The sequence below is a fragment of the Mus caroli genome, unplaced genomic scaffold (assembly GCF_978045245.1).
Source record: "Mus caroli unplaced genomic scaffold, Mus_caroli_1 scaffold_1, whole genome shotgun sequence".
NCBI lineage: Eukaryota > Metazoa > Chordata > Mammalia > Rodentia > Muridae > Mus > Mus caroli.
In genome coordinates, this window is record NW_028227256.1 from 61,576,163 (window position 1) to 61,593,947 (window position 17,785).

Here is a 17,785-nt window from a genome sequence, read left to right on the forward strand (position 1 = left end):
CTCATTCATATACATTTGAAGGAAAGTTATTTTTAAAGCATTCAGATTTTTTGATGCTCTATAGCACTACACTAAGGGTGTCTCATTGTAATAGAGTTTTGTATCTCTCGTTGAACTCTTAAACACTGTACTCATTGTATAAATGTGCAAATGTTTAATAAGTGTATCTTTTACTAGTGCATAGTTGAATGATGTATCCAGGTCATATGGAGAATAATGAGTCACCCTTCTTATAATGTTAGCAGAAAGTGTGAGCATGGAGAAGCTGTAAGACACATAGCAGAAGGCACAGGGTCCCAAGCTTGGCTTTTACAGAGCTTGACAGCTTGAATTTTATCATGACAAATTATGTTTTCCTCAAAGTGACAAGCGACTACATTCAGTTTTGAGGGCATTTGTAGTTACACATGAAAGTGATGTTCTGTAATAAGGGTCTGGTTGAGTTCACAAGTAAATCACATACAGAATAGTAAAAAAGAAAGGTCAGGATTTAGTGACATTAGTTATCCTGTTTCATCAAAGACGTAAGCAGGCTCAGGAAACAAGTGCAGTGCAGTTACGGTGGCGGGGGGGGGGGGGGGGTGGGGGGGGCGGTTTGCTGGCACAGCTGGGATCATGCCAGGATCAGTTCGTTCACACTTGCTCACAGTCGGCAGGCATAAGAAGCAGGCAGTGCTTCATATATATGATGAACAGTTTTGGAGACCATGTGCCTCTGGCTCAGGGACTCTCCTGAGTCCACGACCTCAGAAAAGCAGTGCTTAAATGAGTGCATTTTATTTGTTTGATGAACTTTTACACACACACACACCATTGTGTGTTTTAAAAGGGGGGGGGGGCAGTGACGTTTTAATTCATACTATTTATAAGAAGCAAGTGTATATCTTAAACATATAACAATCAGAGAATTAAAGAAAGGCAGAAACTTGTGAAATTTAAATGTTGTTCACATTGATCAAAGTTCTAAGTTCTTAATGTCCACTGCTGCCTTTATGAGGAGGAAGTATAATGTGCTTATTGGCACTGCTAAGCGTGTCCGTGCTTGACAAGCACACTCATAGCAAAGATGCCGCAGTGCTGGGTTAATCCAGGAAGAATTGTAAACCACTTGCCTTGTTAAAGGTTGGGCTTCCCCTGTGGGCCTCACCCTACATCTAGCAGTTGTTAACTAAGACACCACTAATGTCCTGTATTGTTACGTTTTACAGAGATGCAAATAGATCCCTGGACATTTTTGATGAGCGGTCACATCCTCTCACAGTAAGTATCTGTTTGCCTTTCTTAAAATTATATTTTTCTTTCCTAGAATTGTGTTTTCTTTCTGTCTGCGTGTTATGTAGCTGATTACTATGAGAAAATAAATTAGTCCCTCTAGCTTGAGTTAGGAGTGTGCTGTGGCTATGATAAAGTAACAATTGGCTTGATGCTTTGCTTAAGTAGTGAGCCAAGGGAAATAAGTGTATTGTCTTAAATAATAGAAAATTCAGCTTTTCAAAAGATAATCTTTAAGTAACATCAAGCAATATAAATATCTGTAAACAAATTCAACAAATATGTAAAAAAAAAAAAAGGAAATTAGGAAACTTTAAATCAGTTAAAATGGGTATATCTGTAATTTCAGTACCTTGAAGGCTGAACAGTGATTTGAAAGACAGTCTACCTATTAAGAGCAACCTAGTAAGGCCCTAACTTGAAAAACAACCAGTCAGTCGAACCTGTAAAAATTTAAGAAGTCACTTCATCAGACATATACTGGCCAGTCTTGATACTTGACACACATGCTGGTGACTGTTATATGGACAATGTTAAGAGCCTATGGTTATAGGAAACTAAAAATATTTTGGTGTTTTTTTTCCCCCAAAGTATATTGCAGACAACTGTCACCCCTGTGACACTTTTAAGATCAGTATGATTTCAGCATTAAAAAAAAACAAACGTGGGTAGGAGAATGGAAGGGCATATCTAACATTCCTGCGCTTGTGCTCGAGAGTCCTTTTATAAAGGATGGGTGGGTATGAATAGTTGTAGTGCAGCCATAGATTGCTTAACAGTGGGTACATCCTCAAATATGTATTAGGTGATTTTGTTGTGCAAAAATTGTAAAGTACTTCATCTAAGATGGCTGTAGTACACACTGATACTTTACGGAACTGATATTATGTATTTAGTTCATCATTGCCTGAAAAGGTCATTCTTGCCAATTGCTCATAAGATCCCATACTCTTTATATTGAAAAAACAATGAAAGTCACTGGGCATGGTGACACACACTTTTAACCTCAGCACTCAGGAGGAAGCCTCTAGACAAGCATACAAACAAGATGGCTCAGCAGGTAAAAGAACTTGCTGCCAAGCCTGAGGATCTGTGCTTCACCCCCCCCCCCCCCCCCCCAGTATTGTAAAGGGAAGGGACCGACTCTTAAAGTTGCCCTTTGACCTCACGTGTGCACTGTGGCTGTGCATGCCCATATACATATTTATACAAATGTACACAATACTACCCAATGGAGATTATCTTAAGGAACAGGTGAGCACAATGTGAAGACAGACTCAAGTATTCTTAAGAATACTTAAAAGATTTCCTTCAGTCAATATTTATTTTTTTTTTCTTTCAGAGAGAGAAAGTTCCAGAGGAGTACTTTAAGCATGACCCTGAACACAAATTTATTTACAGATTTGTTCGTACGCTTTTTAGTGCTGCACAGCTGACAGCGGAATGTGCAATAGTGACGTTGGTAAGCTTCCTGCCAAGCTTCATTAGAAAGCTTGTACCCAGATATGTTTAATCCCTGAAATGATCATAAAACCTTTAGTAAGAACCTCCTGAAGGAACGACTGTTAATTTAACAGTCATTATGGTTTAAAATGTTACATTGCCTTTATTATCAAAAAACAATTGCTATTAAAGGCAGTAAGAGTGTTCTCCCATCATACCTCAGTACACATATATGGGCATGTTGATGGGGCAGGAGGAGAAAGCAGTAACAAGCCCAAGTGGTTCACCAGTCTGATTTGCTGCAGTTTAAGGTTCATGCCAGGCTGTGTTCCCCAGGGCCTTCTGTCATATGCTATGCTGGATCACTGTCTAGTTCTCTGACCCTTGGATGATGGGTGCTAATCTACCTCTGCTGATGACTTATTTCTGCCTATGAAGTTGCCCAGGATTATAGTACAGTAGTTCTTAGAGAGGCTTTGTGAACTTGCTAAGCTACAGGTATGTCCTTGCCTTTGTGTCATCCATTGAGAAGGCCTGTAGTAAGACTATTGTTTTGCATAGTGCATGTTATTGCAGCATTTAGGATTTCACTGCCCCTACAACAAATGCACGGAGATAAGTCAGATGCTTGGCCCTGAGGAAAGGTGACTACCTCCTCCTTTACCATCAGTTAGACTCTGAAGAAGCCATGTGCTGTGTTCATGAGCAGAATCGCCCTGTGGGCACCAGTGCTGTGCAGGAGGGAAAGAAAGGTGGCAAGGTCCTTGTTAGTGAGGGAAGCTGCATTCCTGGAAGAACAGAATGGCCCTGCCTGGCCCGTGAATAGCCAAGACTGCAGAGTGAATTTGAGTCAGAAGTAAAGAATTAAAAATATTTGTTGAAGTGCAGAGAACATTAGCAATGAAAATAGGCAGCCAGCCCTCACAGATCTATCTTCAGTGTTTGAAAGACAAGTCTACTGGGGAGGAGGAAATGCAGGAATGAGTAATAGAAAGCAAGATAAGACACTCCAACAATGGTAAGACACTCCCACCAGGCAAATGCTGGTGGAGGCCTCAAGCATATACCCTGGACAGCTGCTCCACACCTCTGTTGTAGCACCAGGCAGAGAGAGAGAGGGAGTAAGACAGAGGGAGGGACGGGGAGGGAGGGAGGGAGGGAGGGAGAGAGAGAGAGCGCGAGCGAGAGCGAGCAAGCGAGCGTGAGAGCAAGGACGGGAGATGGAAGTCTTGCCTTGAGATGATGTCCTGGTAAGGAAGACCACGGGTGTTTTTGCAGGTAGTTGCTTTTAGCCATGAAAATTAAGCATGGTAAAAAACCAACAAACAAACAAACAAAAAAAACAAACTGGAGAGTTTTTTGTTTTAGATAAATGAGTAGAATACCTCCTTAGAGAAGTGGCATTTGAACAGCAGCCTAACTGCAAAGAGGAAGCAAGAAGCTTAGGTGTTATAGGCAGAGGAACAGTGCCAGACCAATGATCTTCAACTTATGGGTCATGATCTCTTCTATCTCCAAAAATATTTTATATTATGGTTCATAACAATAGCAAAATTAGAGTTATCAAGTAGCAGCAAAAACAGTTTTATGGTTATGGGTCCCCACAACATGAGGAACTGCATTAAAGGGTCACAGCATTAGTGAGATGGAGATCCTCTGGGTAAGTCTGTGATGAAAGAGCATTCCATGTACTCAAGGAAAGTAGAATGGCCATGTCGGGGGAGTAAGGACTAAGGGAAATTAGGGGGTGTCTTAGTCAGGGTTTCTATTCCTGCACAAACATCATGACCAAGAAGCAAGTTGGGGAGGAAAGGGTTTATTCGGCTTACACTTCGATGCTGCTGTTCATCACCAAAGGAAGTCAGGACCGGAACTCAAGCAGGTGAGGAAGCAGGAGCTGATGCAGAGGTCATGGAGGGATGTTCTTTACTGGCTTGCTTCCCCTGGCTTGCTCAGCCTGCTCTCTTATAGAACCAAGACTACCAGCCCAGAGATGGCACCACCCACAAGGGGCCTTTCCCCCTTGATCACTAATTGAGAAAATGCCTTACAGCTGGATCTCATGGAGGCATTTCCTCAACTGAAGCTCCTTTCTCTGTGATAACTCCAGCTGTGTCAAGTTGACACAAAACTAACCAGTACAGGGGGATACCAGGAGATACCCGGGTCAGTCTCACAGGGAAAGAGGTTCTAGGTTGGTTAGTAACTATTGCTTAAGTCTTGAGCATGGGGGAAAATGACATTAATTTAGGAGGCTTTTCTACCTGTTTTTGGAGAGATAGACTATAATTGGAGGTCAAAATAGAGGCAAGTGGAACGTTAGGAAGCTGTACAATGGTATATGCAAGCAGTGAAAAATGTCCAGGATAGAGATTTGTTAGATTGCCAATGAAGATAGCAAGAACAGACAGGTGTTGCTTGCAGACTGGAGAAGAATAACAGAGTTTAAGCTTCTACAACCAGGCAGGTGGAGAGGTAAAGAGGTCTGAATTTGTAAGTGAAGGCACTGATGAATGGCTTGGCAAGAGCTGTTTCAGAATAGTGATAGCAGCCAGAGGCAGAAACAAGTGGGTGCACTAAGTGGTTGGCTGGAGGTGGGCTGGCATGTTCATGATCTGCTGCTGAGCTGAGCTGAGCAGAGCAACCAGGCAATAATGTTGAACTAATCTCTGGCTGAGGGAGGGGAAGAATGCTGTGCACAGTGGGATGGAGCCAGGCCCACAAAACACAAGAGTTGGCTTTGGATTGAAGAAAACAAAGTCCTCTCTTCCACTGACATAGGACAAGTGTTACTGAGGACCAGGACCTACCATACCTGTCAGTAAAGGGCAGTCAAGGTTTGCCAGTGCTCCGCTGCTCTCTGACTTCAACTTCTGGAACAGCCGGGGTACCCTGAGAGAAAGATTCATTCCTCAGATAGTTGAGAGTGCCAAGTATGGGGGCTGGAGGATAAACTCATAGAGAACGTGTAATATTTGGCAGACATTTGTGTTTGGAAAAAAAACTGAGTTTGAAGAACATTACGAAATCTGAGCCGTTAGTCTAATGACCTTAAAAAAAAGTGATTATCTCTTAAAAGTCAATTCCTTTTGACTTTTTTTTTATCTTGATAAAAAGCACTTCATACCATATATGGGCTGCCTTCCACAACTGAACTCAACATCTAGTTTCTACCAATTAAAGATCATAAATACTTGTTGGGGAGCTTCTCTTGCCGTCCTCCAAACAGGACTGTTTGCATTAGCATAGCACTTGCATTGTCTCTAGGATTGTCACTAATCTAGAGGTGATTTAAAACCACATCAGAGCACTCAGGAGACTGAAACAGCCATAAAATGAGTTCAGGGCCAGCCTGAGCTGTATGTATAGTGATACCCTGTCTAACAAACACTCATGATCTGCCTGCTTCAGTCTGTGGAGTGATTAAAGGCAAGGGAATTAATGAAATTTCAGATTATGTAAGAGAGAAAATGACTTTAAGGAAGTGAGAGCGGAGAAGGGGAAATAATTGTGTAAAGGACCATCCTTAGGTGCAGGTGGCTCTGTGATGGCACTGTGCCTGTGATGCTGCTCTACCCAGCAGCCACTGGGAGGCTCTCTTGTCCTAGTTCCACACAGGGTTACTGTGAACTGGGAAAGGTTTAAATAGTCTCAGGGTGGCTTGGTTTTTATACACTTAAGCCTAGCATTAGCATGCCTTTAAAATTAAATGTGAGAAACTTGGGTTTAATGAACAGCCTGAATCTGCACTGAGCCTGTTTGCTGCTCTGCAAGCATGAAAATGACACCAATATCACTCACTCTTCAGAATGCCCTTAACTAATGACAGTCCTTGCTCTGATGAATGGGCAGAGTGGGCAGCAGAGATGTCTGACTTCAGATCTAGCCTCTTGCTTAGGTAGAGCAGAGTCTCTGAAGACCTGCCTAGTGAAGCACAGAGGAGCCCTGTCATCCACACATTCAGTACACACCCTGAACTAAAGCTCAGCTCTCTATTCCGCAGGTTTACTTAGAGAGGCTCCTAACTTATGCTGAGATCGACATTTGTCCCACCAACTGGAAAAGAATTGTTCTGGGAGCCATTCTTCTTGCCTCCAAGGTTTGGGATGATCAGGCTGTATGGAATGTAGACTACTGCCAGATCCTCAAGGACATTACAGTTGAGGACATGTGAGTATATAAGGTTTTGGAATGCTTTCAGAACCATTTTTCTAGTACTCTTAATTTGCTACTATAATTAATTTGCTACTATAAAGTTTTACATAAAACTTGAAGAATGTTTTTAAAGGCTGTTTAAAACTCTTGTTTAAAGTTCTTTTTTGTCTGTTTGTTTTCCAAGACAGGGTTTTTCTCTGTATAGCCTTAGTTGTCCTGGAGCTTACTCAGTAGACCAGGCTGGCCTCGAACTCAGAAATTCACCTGACTCTGCCTCCCAAGTGCTGGGATTAAAGGCGTGAGCCACCACTGCCCAGCTTGTTTAAAGTTCTTAAAACTTTCCACCATGTATGTGTTTTGTTATATTGTATTTCTGTTCAAAAGAATAAGTTAACTAAGCAGCTACTTAGGCAGTGGAAATAGACATAAAACTACATTCTTATCTCCAACTTTACAGCAGTTCATAGCTTCCATCATTAATTGGTAGGTCTTGATATAATATGTTTAATAATGTGCTTGATAAATTATTTTTCTTGTTGGTTTTGGTGACCCTTGCAAGGACAGCATAGTACTACAGTATATATGCTATTACTTTTTAAAAGCCTCCTCCCCTTTTAAGGGGCTTTTGAAAGGGTCTGCCTGTGTTGATGTCTCAGAGCATCTAGACTTCTGTAAGGTTTACCTTGAGCCTGAGTCATTCATTGTCTATTTACTCTTGCTGTCCCTCCTTTTAATCTGAGCATTTATAACAGAAACTATGAGGTACAAAAGTAAAAGTTTTTCTCCTCTGCATGTGGAGTGTTTGTTTTTAGAGATGGTCTCATGAGCCAGGAAGCTCCAGGCTTCCTCTCAGGCAGTCCTAGAAGCAGCTCAGAGGTTTCTGTGGGTTATGAGGACACTCAGCACTTGCCCAGTTACAGCAGCGCTCTACAGGCCCCAAGCTCACTGAGAGCATAGACTTAGTGATGGCCACTAGCATGGGCTTCATCCTGTAATGGGCAAGGTTGTGTGTGCAAGCAGGATGCACACTGGAGAGGTTCCAGCCAACTCTGAAAGTGCCCACTTGACAGTGAAGATGTCACTTAGTGGGTAGCACTCAAGAAATCGTGTAGTTATGAAGAAACTCCTTGATTATACTGAACATCATAGGAAGATGAAGGTATGAGGGTAAAAGAAGTTACCCATTTCTATAGTTAGGACTGTCAGTCAAAATTACTAAACGGTTTATAACTGAAGTAACTAAGGAACCAGTGGCAGCAACTGGAATGTTTGGTGAAAATGACTGTTCATAAGTGGTTACTGCACTGGTAGCCATCTTAGCAGAGGCTATGACAACAAAAGAATCTGAAATAAATAGACACTTGTGAGGCCAGAGTGACTGGTTACTGTGTCAGTCCTCGTCAGACTGGCTCCTGGGAAAAAGCAAGATGTGTAATCATATGCCACTCGTGACAGCCAAAAATAATCATACACACCACTCGTGATGGCTGAAAGTATCTTAAAACTTAAACTCAGATACTAGGGGCTCTGGTTGTAGTTATAAGGTCAGAAAAGATTTAGAAAAATATTTAGATTTCCCAGACATGAACCCACTGCAGGAGCAGTGGTGACAGGGCTGAGGCTCTGGTCCTCACAAACCTTTTGTACTGAACAGAGAAACACCAGGAGCCATGTTCCTAACAGTCACCTTTTGTTTATGATCTCTGCCAACCAAAGAGCATGACAACAAGGTTAATACACATTTGTCTCCTTCCCCCGCTGTTGTTAAAAATGTGTGTCTATCATATTTTTCTTTAAACTTTCCACCATGTATGTGTTTTGTTATAATGTATTTCTGTTCACAAGAATAAGCTAACTAAGCAGCTGCCGCTCAGAAAGTGTGCTGTGCCTGTAAACGGCGTGTCATTCAGAAGGTGCATAGTATGTTGGCATAGTGCTTTTCTTCAGTGATTAAACTCTATTAATAGACATGCTAATCCTGGGAAGGGCTGTATTTTAACACAGTTAAAATGTATTAGTGGAGAAAATATAAAAGGGATAGTGAAGTATGTTTGTTCCAGGAGCAAATTAAGTCTTGATTACCTGATTATCAAAACATTATCTGATTTACATTTCTATAGGCTTATTGTCATATGAACAGGAAATTAATTTGGAAGTAAGCTGTTTAGCTTTAATTTCAGCAAATGAGAAAACCATATTTTCTACTGTCCATATAGAAATACTTTTTGAGGCACTTAGAAAAAAAAGAAAAAAGAAAGAAAAAGGAAAAAATTAAAAACTTAGAACCAATAAACTAAGTATGTTCTAAGATAAGCCTCGGTGATGTTTGCTTAAGTATTTATAATTTCTAGAGAGGATTGTGACTGGTCAGGTGTACTCTCATTTTATGTTGAGTAACGCTCAGCACGGTCACAGAGCTACGTTCATTCATCACCCTCTCTCCTCCCGGACCACATTTCCCACTTTATTAAGCTCTCTTCTCTGTGTCTGTGACCCAGGTAGGGCAGCAAATGCTTGCAGTTTTTATTCCCTGCACAGGAACCAGATTTGTTGGTCCAGTTCTCTACTAGGTGTAGTATACTAAAGTGGGTTTAGTGTAGCCAGGACATCTGCCTTTGATTTCCCTGCTTTCCAAAATTTAAAATGAGTGTCTTGACTGTCATATTAAGAGTTTGTCACCTTAGTGCAGTATTAAGGTGAGCAGAAACTTAGATTATGCCCTTTTGACATAGCCTTATGTGCTGGGGCAGGGGGAAGGGATTGCCTTTCCCATCCACTGTAGCTTATGTATTTATTTATTTATTTATTTGAGATGAATCCTTGTTGCTTCAAGAGTTTTTCCCCCTCAGAGATAATAGCGTAGCTCTCGATGGATCCATTTGTTGCCGTGGTGATGTGCCCACTCCTTTTGTTGGCGCTTCTCTACTTCAATAAGCCCCTTCCTGTTATCAGCCCGGTGAAAATGTCTGCAAGTTCTTCAGAGCTAATAAACAGCATACATCATTCCTTTCATCTGCTCACTATAGCAGGCCTTGTGAGTGAGCACGAAGCATGAATCGTCCAGCTGCACTAATGGAACTCTGAAGAATGAGCCTGCAAGTCAGCAGCACCGGCGCATGAGAGGGCTGGACCCTTTCCCCTCCGCCCAAACCCAAGAGCGCTGGGATGTGGAAAGGACCACAAATAGCTGAACCTTATTTGAACATTAGTATTTTAATCCAGCTGGGTAGTCTTCACGTGTTCCAAAATAGAATTTAGAACTATCCTAGAAGCTCTGAATGATACTTTTGAAGATAGCCCAGTTGACTAAAATTGTCCTGTGTGAGTTTTGATATGTTTCTCCTCCTCCAGGAATGAGATGGAAAGGCATTTCTTGGAGCTTCTCCAGTTTAATATTAATGTTCCTGCCAGTGTTTATGCCAAATACTACTTTGACCTTCGCTCCTTAGCAGATGACAACAACCTGAATTTTCTGTTTGCTCCTCTCAGCAAAGAAAGAGCACAGAACCTAGAGGTAAGGCTGTGCTCACTAAGTGGGGTTTCCTTCAGCCTCCTGGCCAGCATCTGTGGAGACAATGGAAAGCTTTAAACTAACACACTGAAGAGGGCAGTCTCTCTTGGGCATCGTATTTTCTGGGCCTTTTATGGTTTCTCCAAGTATCTACATTATATAGAGAGGTAAATATTGCCTCCTGTGATCATAATTCAGAGTCATTTTAATCAAATGTAATGTAGTTTTAATAGTTTCCCTATTGATGGGGTTGGAGAGATGGCTCAGCAGTTAAGAGCATTGAATGCACTTCCAGAGGTCCCGGGGTTCAATTCCTAGTACCACATGGCAGCTCACAACTGTCTTTTAATTCCAAGATCTGACATTCTCACACAGATATGCATGCAGGCAAAATACCAATGCACATAAAATAAAAATAATTGTTCCATATTTAAGCTCTGTATTCCCACAAAACCCTTCGTGAAACTTCTTGAAATGATGTCCTTAATCACAACTCTGCTTCGTTCGTTCCACTCCGTTGACAAATTGTCAGGGTTTAGACACCATGACTATATTAGCATTAGGGGCTCAACTGAGACCTATGTTAAGAGTGGTAATGGGGCCAGAGAGCTGGCTCAGAGATTGAAAAGTGCTTCCTGTTCTTCTAGAGGATCTGAGTTCAAATACCAGCAGTCACATCCAGTGCTTCACGATTATGGGACTCCAGCTCTAAGGGATGGATCAAGCACCTTCAGATATCCATGAGTAGCCCTCCCCCTCCTCCCTACCACAATCATAAATAAAAATGTTTTAAAAATGAAAGTGGTATCTTATATAAGGCAAAGTGGTATTTCTGGCTTAAAATTTTTAGTAAATTTAAATTAGAAATAATAGAAAATTTACTAATAAAAATTAGTAAATAAGTCACACCGATTCACATACTTTAGAATGGAACTCCTTAAGTCCCTTAGTAATTTAGAATGTTTTTCTACTATTAAATGTGCTAGTGAAATAGCAGCTTTAAATGCTTCAGTCATTAGACTCCTGCCATCACATACAGCATTTGCCCACCTTGTTAGCCTTGTTTTTAGACTAATGAAAAGTAAGTAAATACTAATTATGTCTTCACAGGTGTGTGCTATTTTAAAAAAAGGTTACACAAGTAACATGATGATGATGTAAAAACCTGTCAGATCATCTTCTGTGTCTTTGAAAACTGTGTGTGGTACATGTATCTGCAGCTGGCATAGGTGGCTTCCTGACTCGCTCTTCATTTACAATTTAAAATAAGGTCTCTCATTGAATCTGGAGCTCACCAGTTGCTAGACAGACCATTGAGGTCCTGGGCTTCTCCTGTCACCACTGCCTAGCACTGGGAAAACAGGCATATGCCACTGTGCCTGGCCCCTTCCATCCATGCAGGGAATGCAAACTCAAGTTGTGCATGCACTCTCGGGACAGGGGTGTCTCTCCCGTAACTTAATGAGGTTGCCCTTTAATAGGCATTTGAGTCAGGACTCTGGAAAGATTAGTCAGTAGCAGCAAGTACCTTCCGCAAGACAGCACTGTTGCCCTTCTCTTCAGGAATCTCATGTGGCTGCATTTGTTTAGAATCTAAAGGATGGCTTAGTATACCAGGAGGTCCTCGCCTGCTCCTTGGAGTAGTTTGTGTTGCTTTCTATTTTGTTTCCTTAAAGTTGCATTCCTTTTCAAACCTCTCTGTTGTTTGATTTCCTTTTCTAGGCCATTTCAAGATTGTGTGAAGACAAATACAAAGACTTGTGTAGAGCTGCTATGAGAAGATCTTTAAGCGCTGATAATTTCATTGGTATTCAGCGCTCTAATGCCATCCTCTCTTAAGAGAGAGACTCGAGGAGTAAGAACACCAGGGACTCCTCATTGACGGGCTGGAGCAACAGCACCTCTCCTGATCAGAGAGCAGCAGAGGTGGGACTCCACGGGATGGGAAGACCTCAGATTCAAGAGACTCTGGACAGTGACTGCTGACTCCATAGGAAAGAATGGGACCTTGTCAAAGCAACAACTCTCTGTCCTTTGTAATGTAGACGGTTACAGAAGCCACTCCACAGCAAAGCGCTGACCACACACATAGTGCTTACCATGTAGGCCAATGGCTGTGAAATATGTGAGGTTTTTAAATTGTTTCAATTGTTAGACTTTTGTTTGAGACAGGGTCTTACATAGCCTGGGCTGGCCTCAAACTAAGTATATGATTGAGGCTGTCCTTGAACTCCTATCTTCCTGCCTCTACCTCCCAAATGCTGGGATTACCATGCCTGGCTCAGATTTTTAGACTTTAAAGACACTAACCATATAACTTTGGTTTTTCTTGCCCCTGCCCCACCCAACTGCTGCATATGCTTTTAGAATTGATGCATTTCAGTATTACCATTAAAACATGAGAATCCTCCTCCATTTTTGTGGTGCTGGGAATCAAACTGAAGACCTAGCATGTGCTTGGTGAGCATTTGACCACTAAGCAACACTCCTCAGCCCCAAACAGGATTCTTAGCACTCATGAAACCACCCAGGAGCAGATTGTAGCCTCATTAGGTATTAAAGGTTCTCTCACTGTATCATCAGAGCTGCTAGTCATTACTGGCAATCAGTTTAAATTACCAGAAAGCTGCTGGAAACACTTGCCATTCACGTTGTTCGCAAGCGCTGCTTGCTGGCATTTTGGTGTGTTTGGAGCCATAAAGAGAAAGCATCCTCTGTTGACCACTTCTGTTGCGTCCACGCTGCACTCATTTCCTGTTAACTATTAATGGTGCTTCTCATCCTCTGATTGTTTCTCATGTGTTAAACAAGTGTATTAAAGATGTTTTCATAATGCCAAACAACATAGCAGGTCAGTGAACATGATCCAATAGTAAAAATACAAGGGGTCCCCAAAATTAGTGATTGCTTCACACTTACTGTCCTGTGGGTTCTCTGGGGACACTGCAACAGACGTCACAAACTTGCACAAAACATCATTTGAAAGTTTTAGTTTTACCAATTTGAAGCTAATTTAATTTTATTGTTTCTCAGATTGTAACCATAAACCAAAAATATTCCAAGTGTGGGAAATTAAATTGAAGAGAAAGGTGACTTAAAACTTTGAAATAATGTTTCATTAGTTTTGTAGCATTTGTGATTGTACGGCATCAGAGCTGACAACTGCGTGGAGATGGGAGCTGCCGTGTCTTTCCATGGAAGCACTCCTGTTTTCAAGTGTTCTCTGCCAGGCTGGGCTCTAGCTGCTTTGATCACCTAAGTGTCTTTACACTCAGTTAAGGGAGGCTATGAAAAGCGGTGTTAACTCACATGGAACAAATCAAAGGGAATCAGATCCTCAAACAGCAGGTGAAATGAGCAATTAAAAACCCTGTGCGCGCTCCTGGTTGCAGGTCTCTCTTAAGCCGCGTCCCTGCAGGCCTATGCACGGGCTTTCAGCGGGCGGCAGGGAGCAAAGACTGCGAAAGGGATGGCAGCAGCAGCTAAAGCGGAAATAATAAAGGATTTGCATCCTACAACTATGTGCATTCTATTTCTTCTCACATCTAACCTTGGGAGTCTTACCTAAAAAGCCTTTTGTGGGCCACGAATACTTTCTCTTGAGGCCGCAATGCTTCCCTTGCTCGTCAGTGCTGCCAGGCTCATCACTTTTAAAGGACAGACATAAGTGTTAAGGAAGGATGTATGAAATATTACAATCTACCACCTCAAAAAAACATTGTTTATGGAGTTCAGAGCTTAGAGATTCAAGTATTGATTGCAGTTTTATTTTGAAAAGAATGCTACAACTTAACGTGGTTTTTCTTTCTCATGTTTATATTAAAAGCTAATAAATTCTATTTTAATTAAAATATGGCTAGTGTGTTTGTACCACTTATCTGTCCACAGGGTATTATCTCTAGAACTTGTGTTTACCTTGGTCATGAAAGCTTTTACATACTCACCAATCTGTCACTAGTTCAGGAGTAAATAATTGTGCTCCTCGGCCTTCCTAATGCTGAGACCCTTAATACAGTTCCTTGTGTTGTGCTGACCCCTGAACACTAGGTTATTTGTATTGCTACTTCATGACTAAATGTGTAAACGTATGAATTGTAATGAAAATATCTGAGAACCCCTGTGAAAGGTTGTTCCACCCCTACCCCAAAAGGGATCACAACCCACAGGTTGGGAACCACTGGCTTAGGAATAATGCGTTCTGCCTAAAGATAGTGTATTATACTAGGAGCCTGTCTAGCCACAGTATTTAGTAACAGCATGCAGAAATAGCTCATTGTGAATCAGGAAGAAGCATAGTAGAAGATGAAATTATAGATGTAACACCAAAGAGAATGTGGCTAGAATGGTATCAAATTAGAACATGTTCCAGGGAGTAAAGCAGAACGGGGGGATTTGAATTAGTGTTACTTAAAGCATGTTACATGAAGCTTAACATGTTTCAGGTGTCCATTTCAGGTGGGACAAACCCAATCAACCTAAGGGGTTTTGGTTTTGTTTTGAGACAGGGACTTTTCATTTTGTATCATGGGCAGGTCTGGAAATCTTGAATCCACCCCACCCCGACTCCTCAGTGAGGTTCCTGAAGAGCTTCAGTGATTGTTGCTAAACCCTGCACATGCCACATACACGTTCATCTTTCCAATGTGTGAACTTAGATCTTCTACGGTGGATCGCTTTGTTCTTGACATAGGATAATTGAACTGACAATTTAGGACGGGAAAACCTGTCATAAGTCACACAATTTGTACCTTGCAGCTAGAGACATCATTAAATGGTTAAGAGCATGTGTTGCTCTTGCAGAGAACCTGAGCTCAATTCCAATACCACATCAAGTACCTAATGGCTGCCTGTAACCCCACATCCAGGGAGCCTGACATGCTTCTGACCTCAGGCACAAACATGTACACAAGTTAATAATTTTAAAAGGATTTCTATGTAGAAATGCTGAGTGGTCAGATGATGTTAGTGGTCTGTAAGAGGGACTAGGGACATGTTTCAGATGCTAGGATATGAGTCATTTTAATAAATGGGAAGTTGGATCAACTGAGAATGTAAATGTCACTCAAAGAGGGTAGGTCTCTGAAAATGAAGCTTGGGAACCAAATCACCAATAGGGTGCTTACCTATCTCTTCTCAGGGTTCTGTCCTTTGAAAAGATTACAGAAAGAGACATCTGCCTGGACTCAATCAGTTCCGGCTTTGTGTTTTAGAGGGTAGGTGGTGGTGGTCTGCTTGGTTTTTGTTTTTTACCTCTAGAGTTCAACTTATTATTTTTTCAGACAGTGTCTCACTATGCAAGTCTGACTGGCCTGGAACTCTCGTAAGTAGATCAGGCTGCCCTTAGACTCAGAAATTCTCCTGTCTCTGCCTCCAGATTGCTGAGTTTAAAGGCCTGGGCCACCACACTGACCTCAGAGTTCTCACTGGGGTATGACAATTTCATTATACCCAAAAGACAAAACTCTGAAGTGCATGTTTGAGTTTGATGCCAGTATAACTACCATTTTCGCAGGTTGAAAAGTAGTCCTGCCCGATCACTGCTAGATTTCTTTGTATCAGATTCCAACTCAGACCACCCTTTCACATTTCCTGTTTTGTTTTTAGTTCAACAGCACAGACCTTTGTTTTTCTGGCAACTCAGCTTAGTTTCTTATATCCCTAAATACAGTATTCCCTGGTTCGAAGGTGTCCTTCAGTACTAAAAATATCAGGTTAGGCAGGGTTTTCATAAACTAAGCTATGCAGGCCAGCTTTGCCACCTTTCGCAACCCAGCTTCAGCCACCTTTAAAATGATTGGTTTGCCTGCCTCTCCCTCCACCAAGAAGCTGCATTCTTAACATAGTATTATTTAGAAAGGAAGCTCTCAGCAGAGAAATATCCCAAGGTATAAAGGACTAGTTTCTGTGCAGACTGTGAGTCTAGCATCCATCACTTTAAGTCCAGCATAAGATTATTTCTGGTTTAACTACAAGCCCACTTAGCCTACCTGGAGTCCCGACTCTGCCAGCAAATGTCACAGAGGATAGAATAGGGCCATTAAGAGCAACCTTGGTTTTGTGGACTCTTTTCACTCAACCATTTTAAGTGGGTTTGCCAGTAAGAGAACATGTTCTTGCTTTGAAATAAGCTTTTAGGAATCCCACCCTGTGGGTTGAGCTCTTCAGTGTGCAGGAAGGACCACTGGGGCTGTTACATTATATAGAAGAGGAATCCTAAATCCAGTGAGAAATTAACATTCTTTTTAAAAGGGAAAAGTTCAGATCTTTAAAAATTTTAAAAACACCTAGCCTTAGAACTGCCGGAAAAAACTGGGCAGTTTCGGTGTGATCAAGGAAATGCAGTGGTAGTCCCAGAACTTAAGAGCCACGGCAAGATACCAAATACGATGTTTCCAAGGACTTGAAAAGATACCTAGGGGAGTATGATCGATTAAAAACAACCCTGCTGCTTCATTTCCTTACCCTTCAAGTCTACAAACCACCTGTAATCCCAATGGTTAGTTCTCTAGAACTAATTCCTCCAAAGGCTGACAGTCAGTGTACCCCCATTTCCCCTTCCCCGTCCTCACGGCTCAAAGCCCGGAGAGTCTGTTGCAATAGACTATCCCAGCTTTGTCACCTGTAATCTTTTTGACTAATGCCCAACAGGACACACTTCACGCTGGTTACTATATAAAAGCCCTCCACTGATGCCAGGTTCAAAGAAACGCAGGCTTTCTATGGCTTACAGGCTGCCTCCCTAGCTCACCTGTGCCAGCCCATCCACGTTCCCCAGAACAGCAGCCTCCAAACTCAACAGTGCTTAGCAATTCCACTACTTGGACTTAGTGCGATCCTTTCCATGTCCCACTATTTCTCAAGATAGGGTCATCAAATGACCTTCCAGCAGCTTGTCCATGAGCAATGTGCTCTCTCTGAATGCAATATGGTATCATGAACTCTGGATCCCAGAACAGTAGTGGGGAATCTGATGAAGTCTAGAGTTTCCATTGACTGTTTTAGTTGTAAGATGGTTCAGGCACACTTTGATCCCAGCACTCTGGAGGCAGAGGCTGGTGGATCTCTTGAGTTTTGAGGCCATAATTCCAGAACAGGTAGAGCTACAGGCAGCTAGAGACCCTGTCTCAAAACAAAAACAAAGCAAAACAAGATTATTTGCATTAGGGAAATGGGTAAAGGGAAAACAAGAACTCTTAATTATCCAAGCAATTAAAAAAAATGGGGAGAAAATTTCCCAAGTTTAAATACCTTTTTATTAGCCGGGCGTGGTGGCACACGCCTTTAATCCCGGCACTTGGGAGGCAGAGGCAGGCGGATTTCTGAGTTCGAGGCCAGCCTGGTCTACAAAGTGAGTTCCAGGACAGCCAGGGCTACACAGAGAAACCCTGTCCGGGGTGGGGCTGG

The 17,785-nt window shown here is 42.0% G+C and overlaps 1 protein-coding gene across 3 annotated transcripts in view; it reads left to right on the forward strand.

Moving 5' to 3' along the window:
• Ccnyl1 (cyclin Y like 1) overlaps positions 1 to 12,404 on the forward strand; it is a 35,449-nt gene extending 23,045 nt beyond the window's left edge. The window contains exons 6-10 of one of the 3 annotated variants that reach the window (XM_021171845.3): positions 1,209 to 1,260; positions 2,615 to 2,734; positions 6,719 to 6,885; positions 10,222 to 10,384; positions 11,029 to 11,139. In XM_021171845.3, coding sequence (XP_021027504.2) covers positions 1,209 to 1,260; positions 2,615 to 2,734; positions 6,719 to 6,885; positions 10,222 to 10,384; positions 11,029 to 11,037 — 511 coding nt within the window. In that variant the 3' untranslated portion in view covers positions 11,038 to 11,139. Of the gene's footprint in view, positions 1 to 1,208; positions 1,261 to 2,614; positions 2,735 to 6,718; positions 6,886 to 10,221; positions 10,385 to 11,028; positions 11,140 to 12,103 lie in introns of those variants that run through there. The other 2 variants (XM_021171835.3, XM_029478913.2) reach the window with 2 other exon arrangements.
• Positions 12,405 to 17,785: the final 5,381 nt, after the last annotated feature.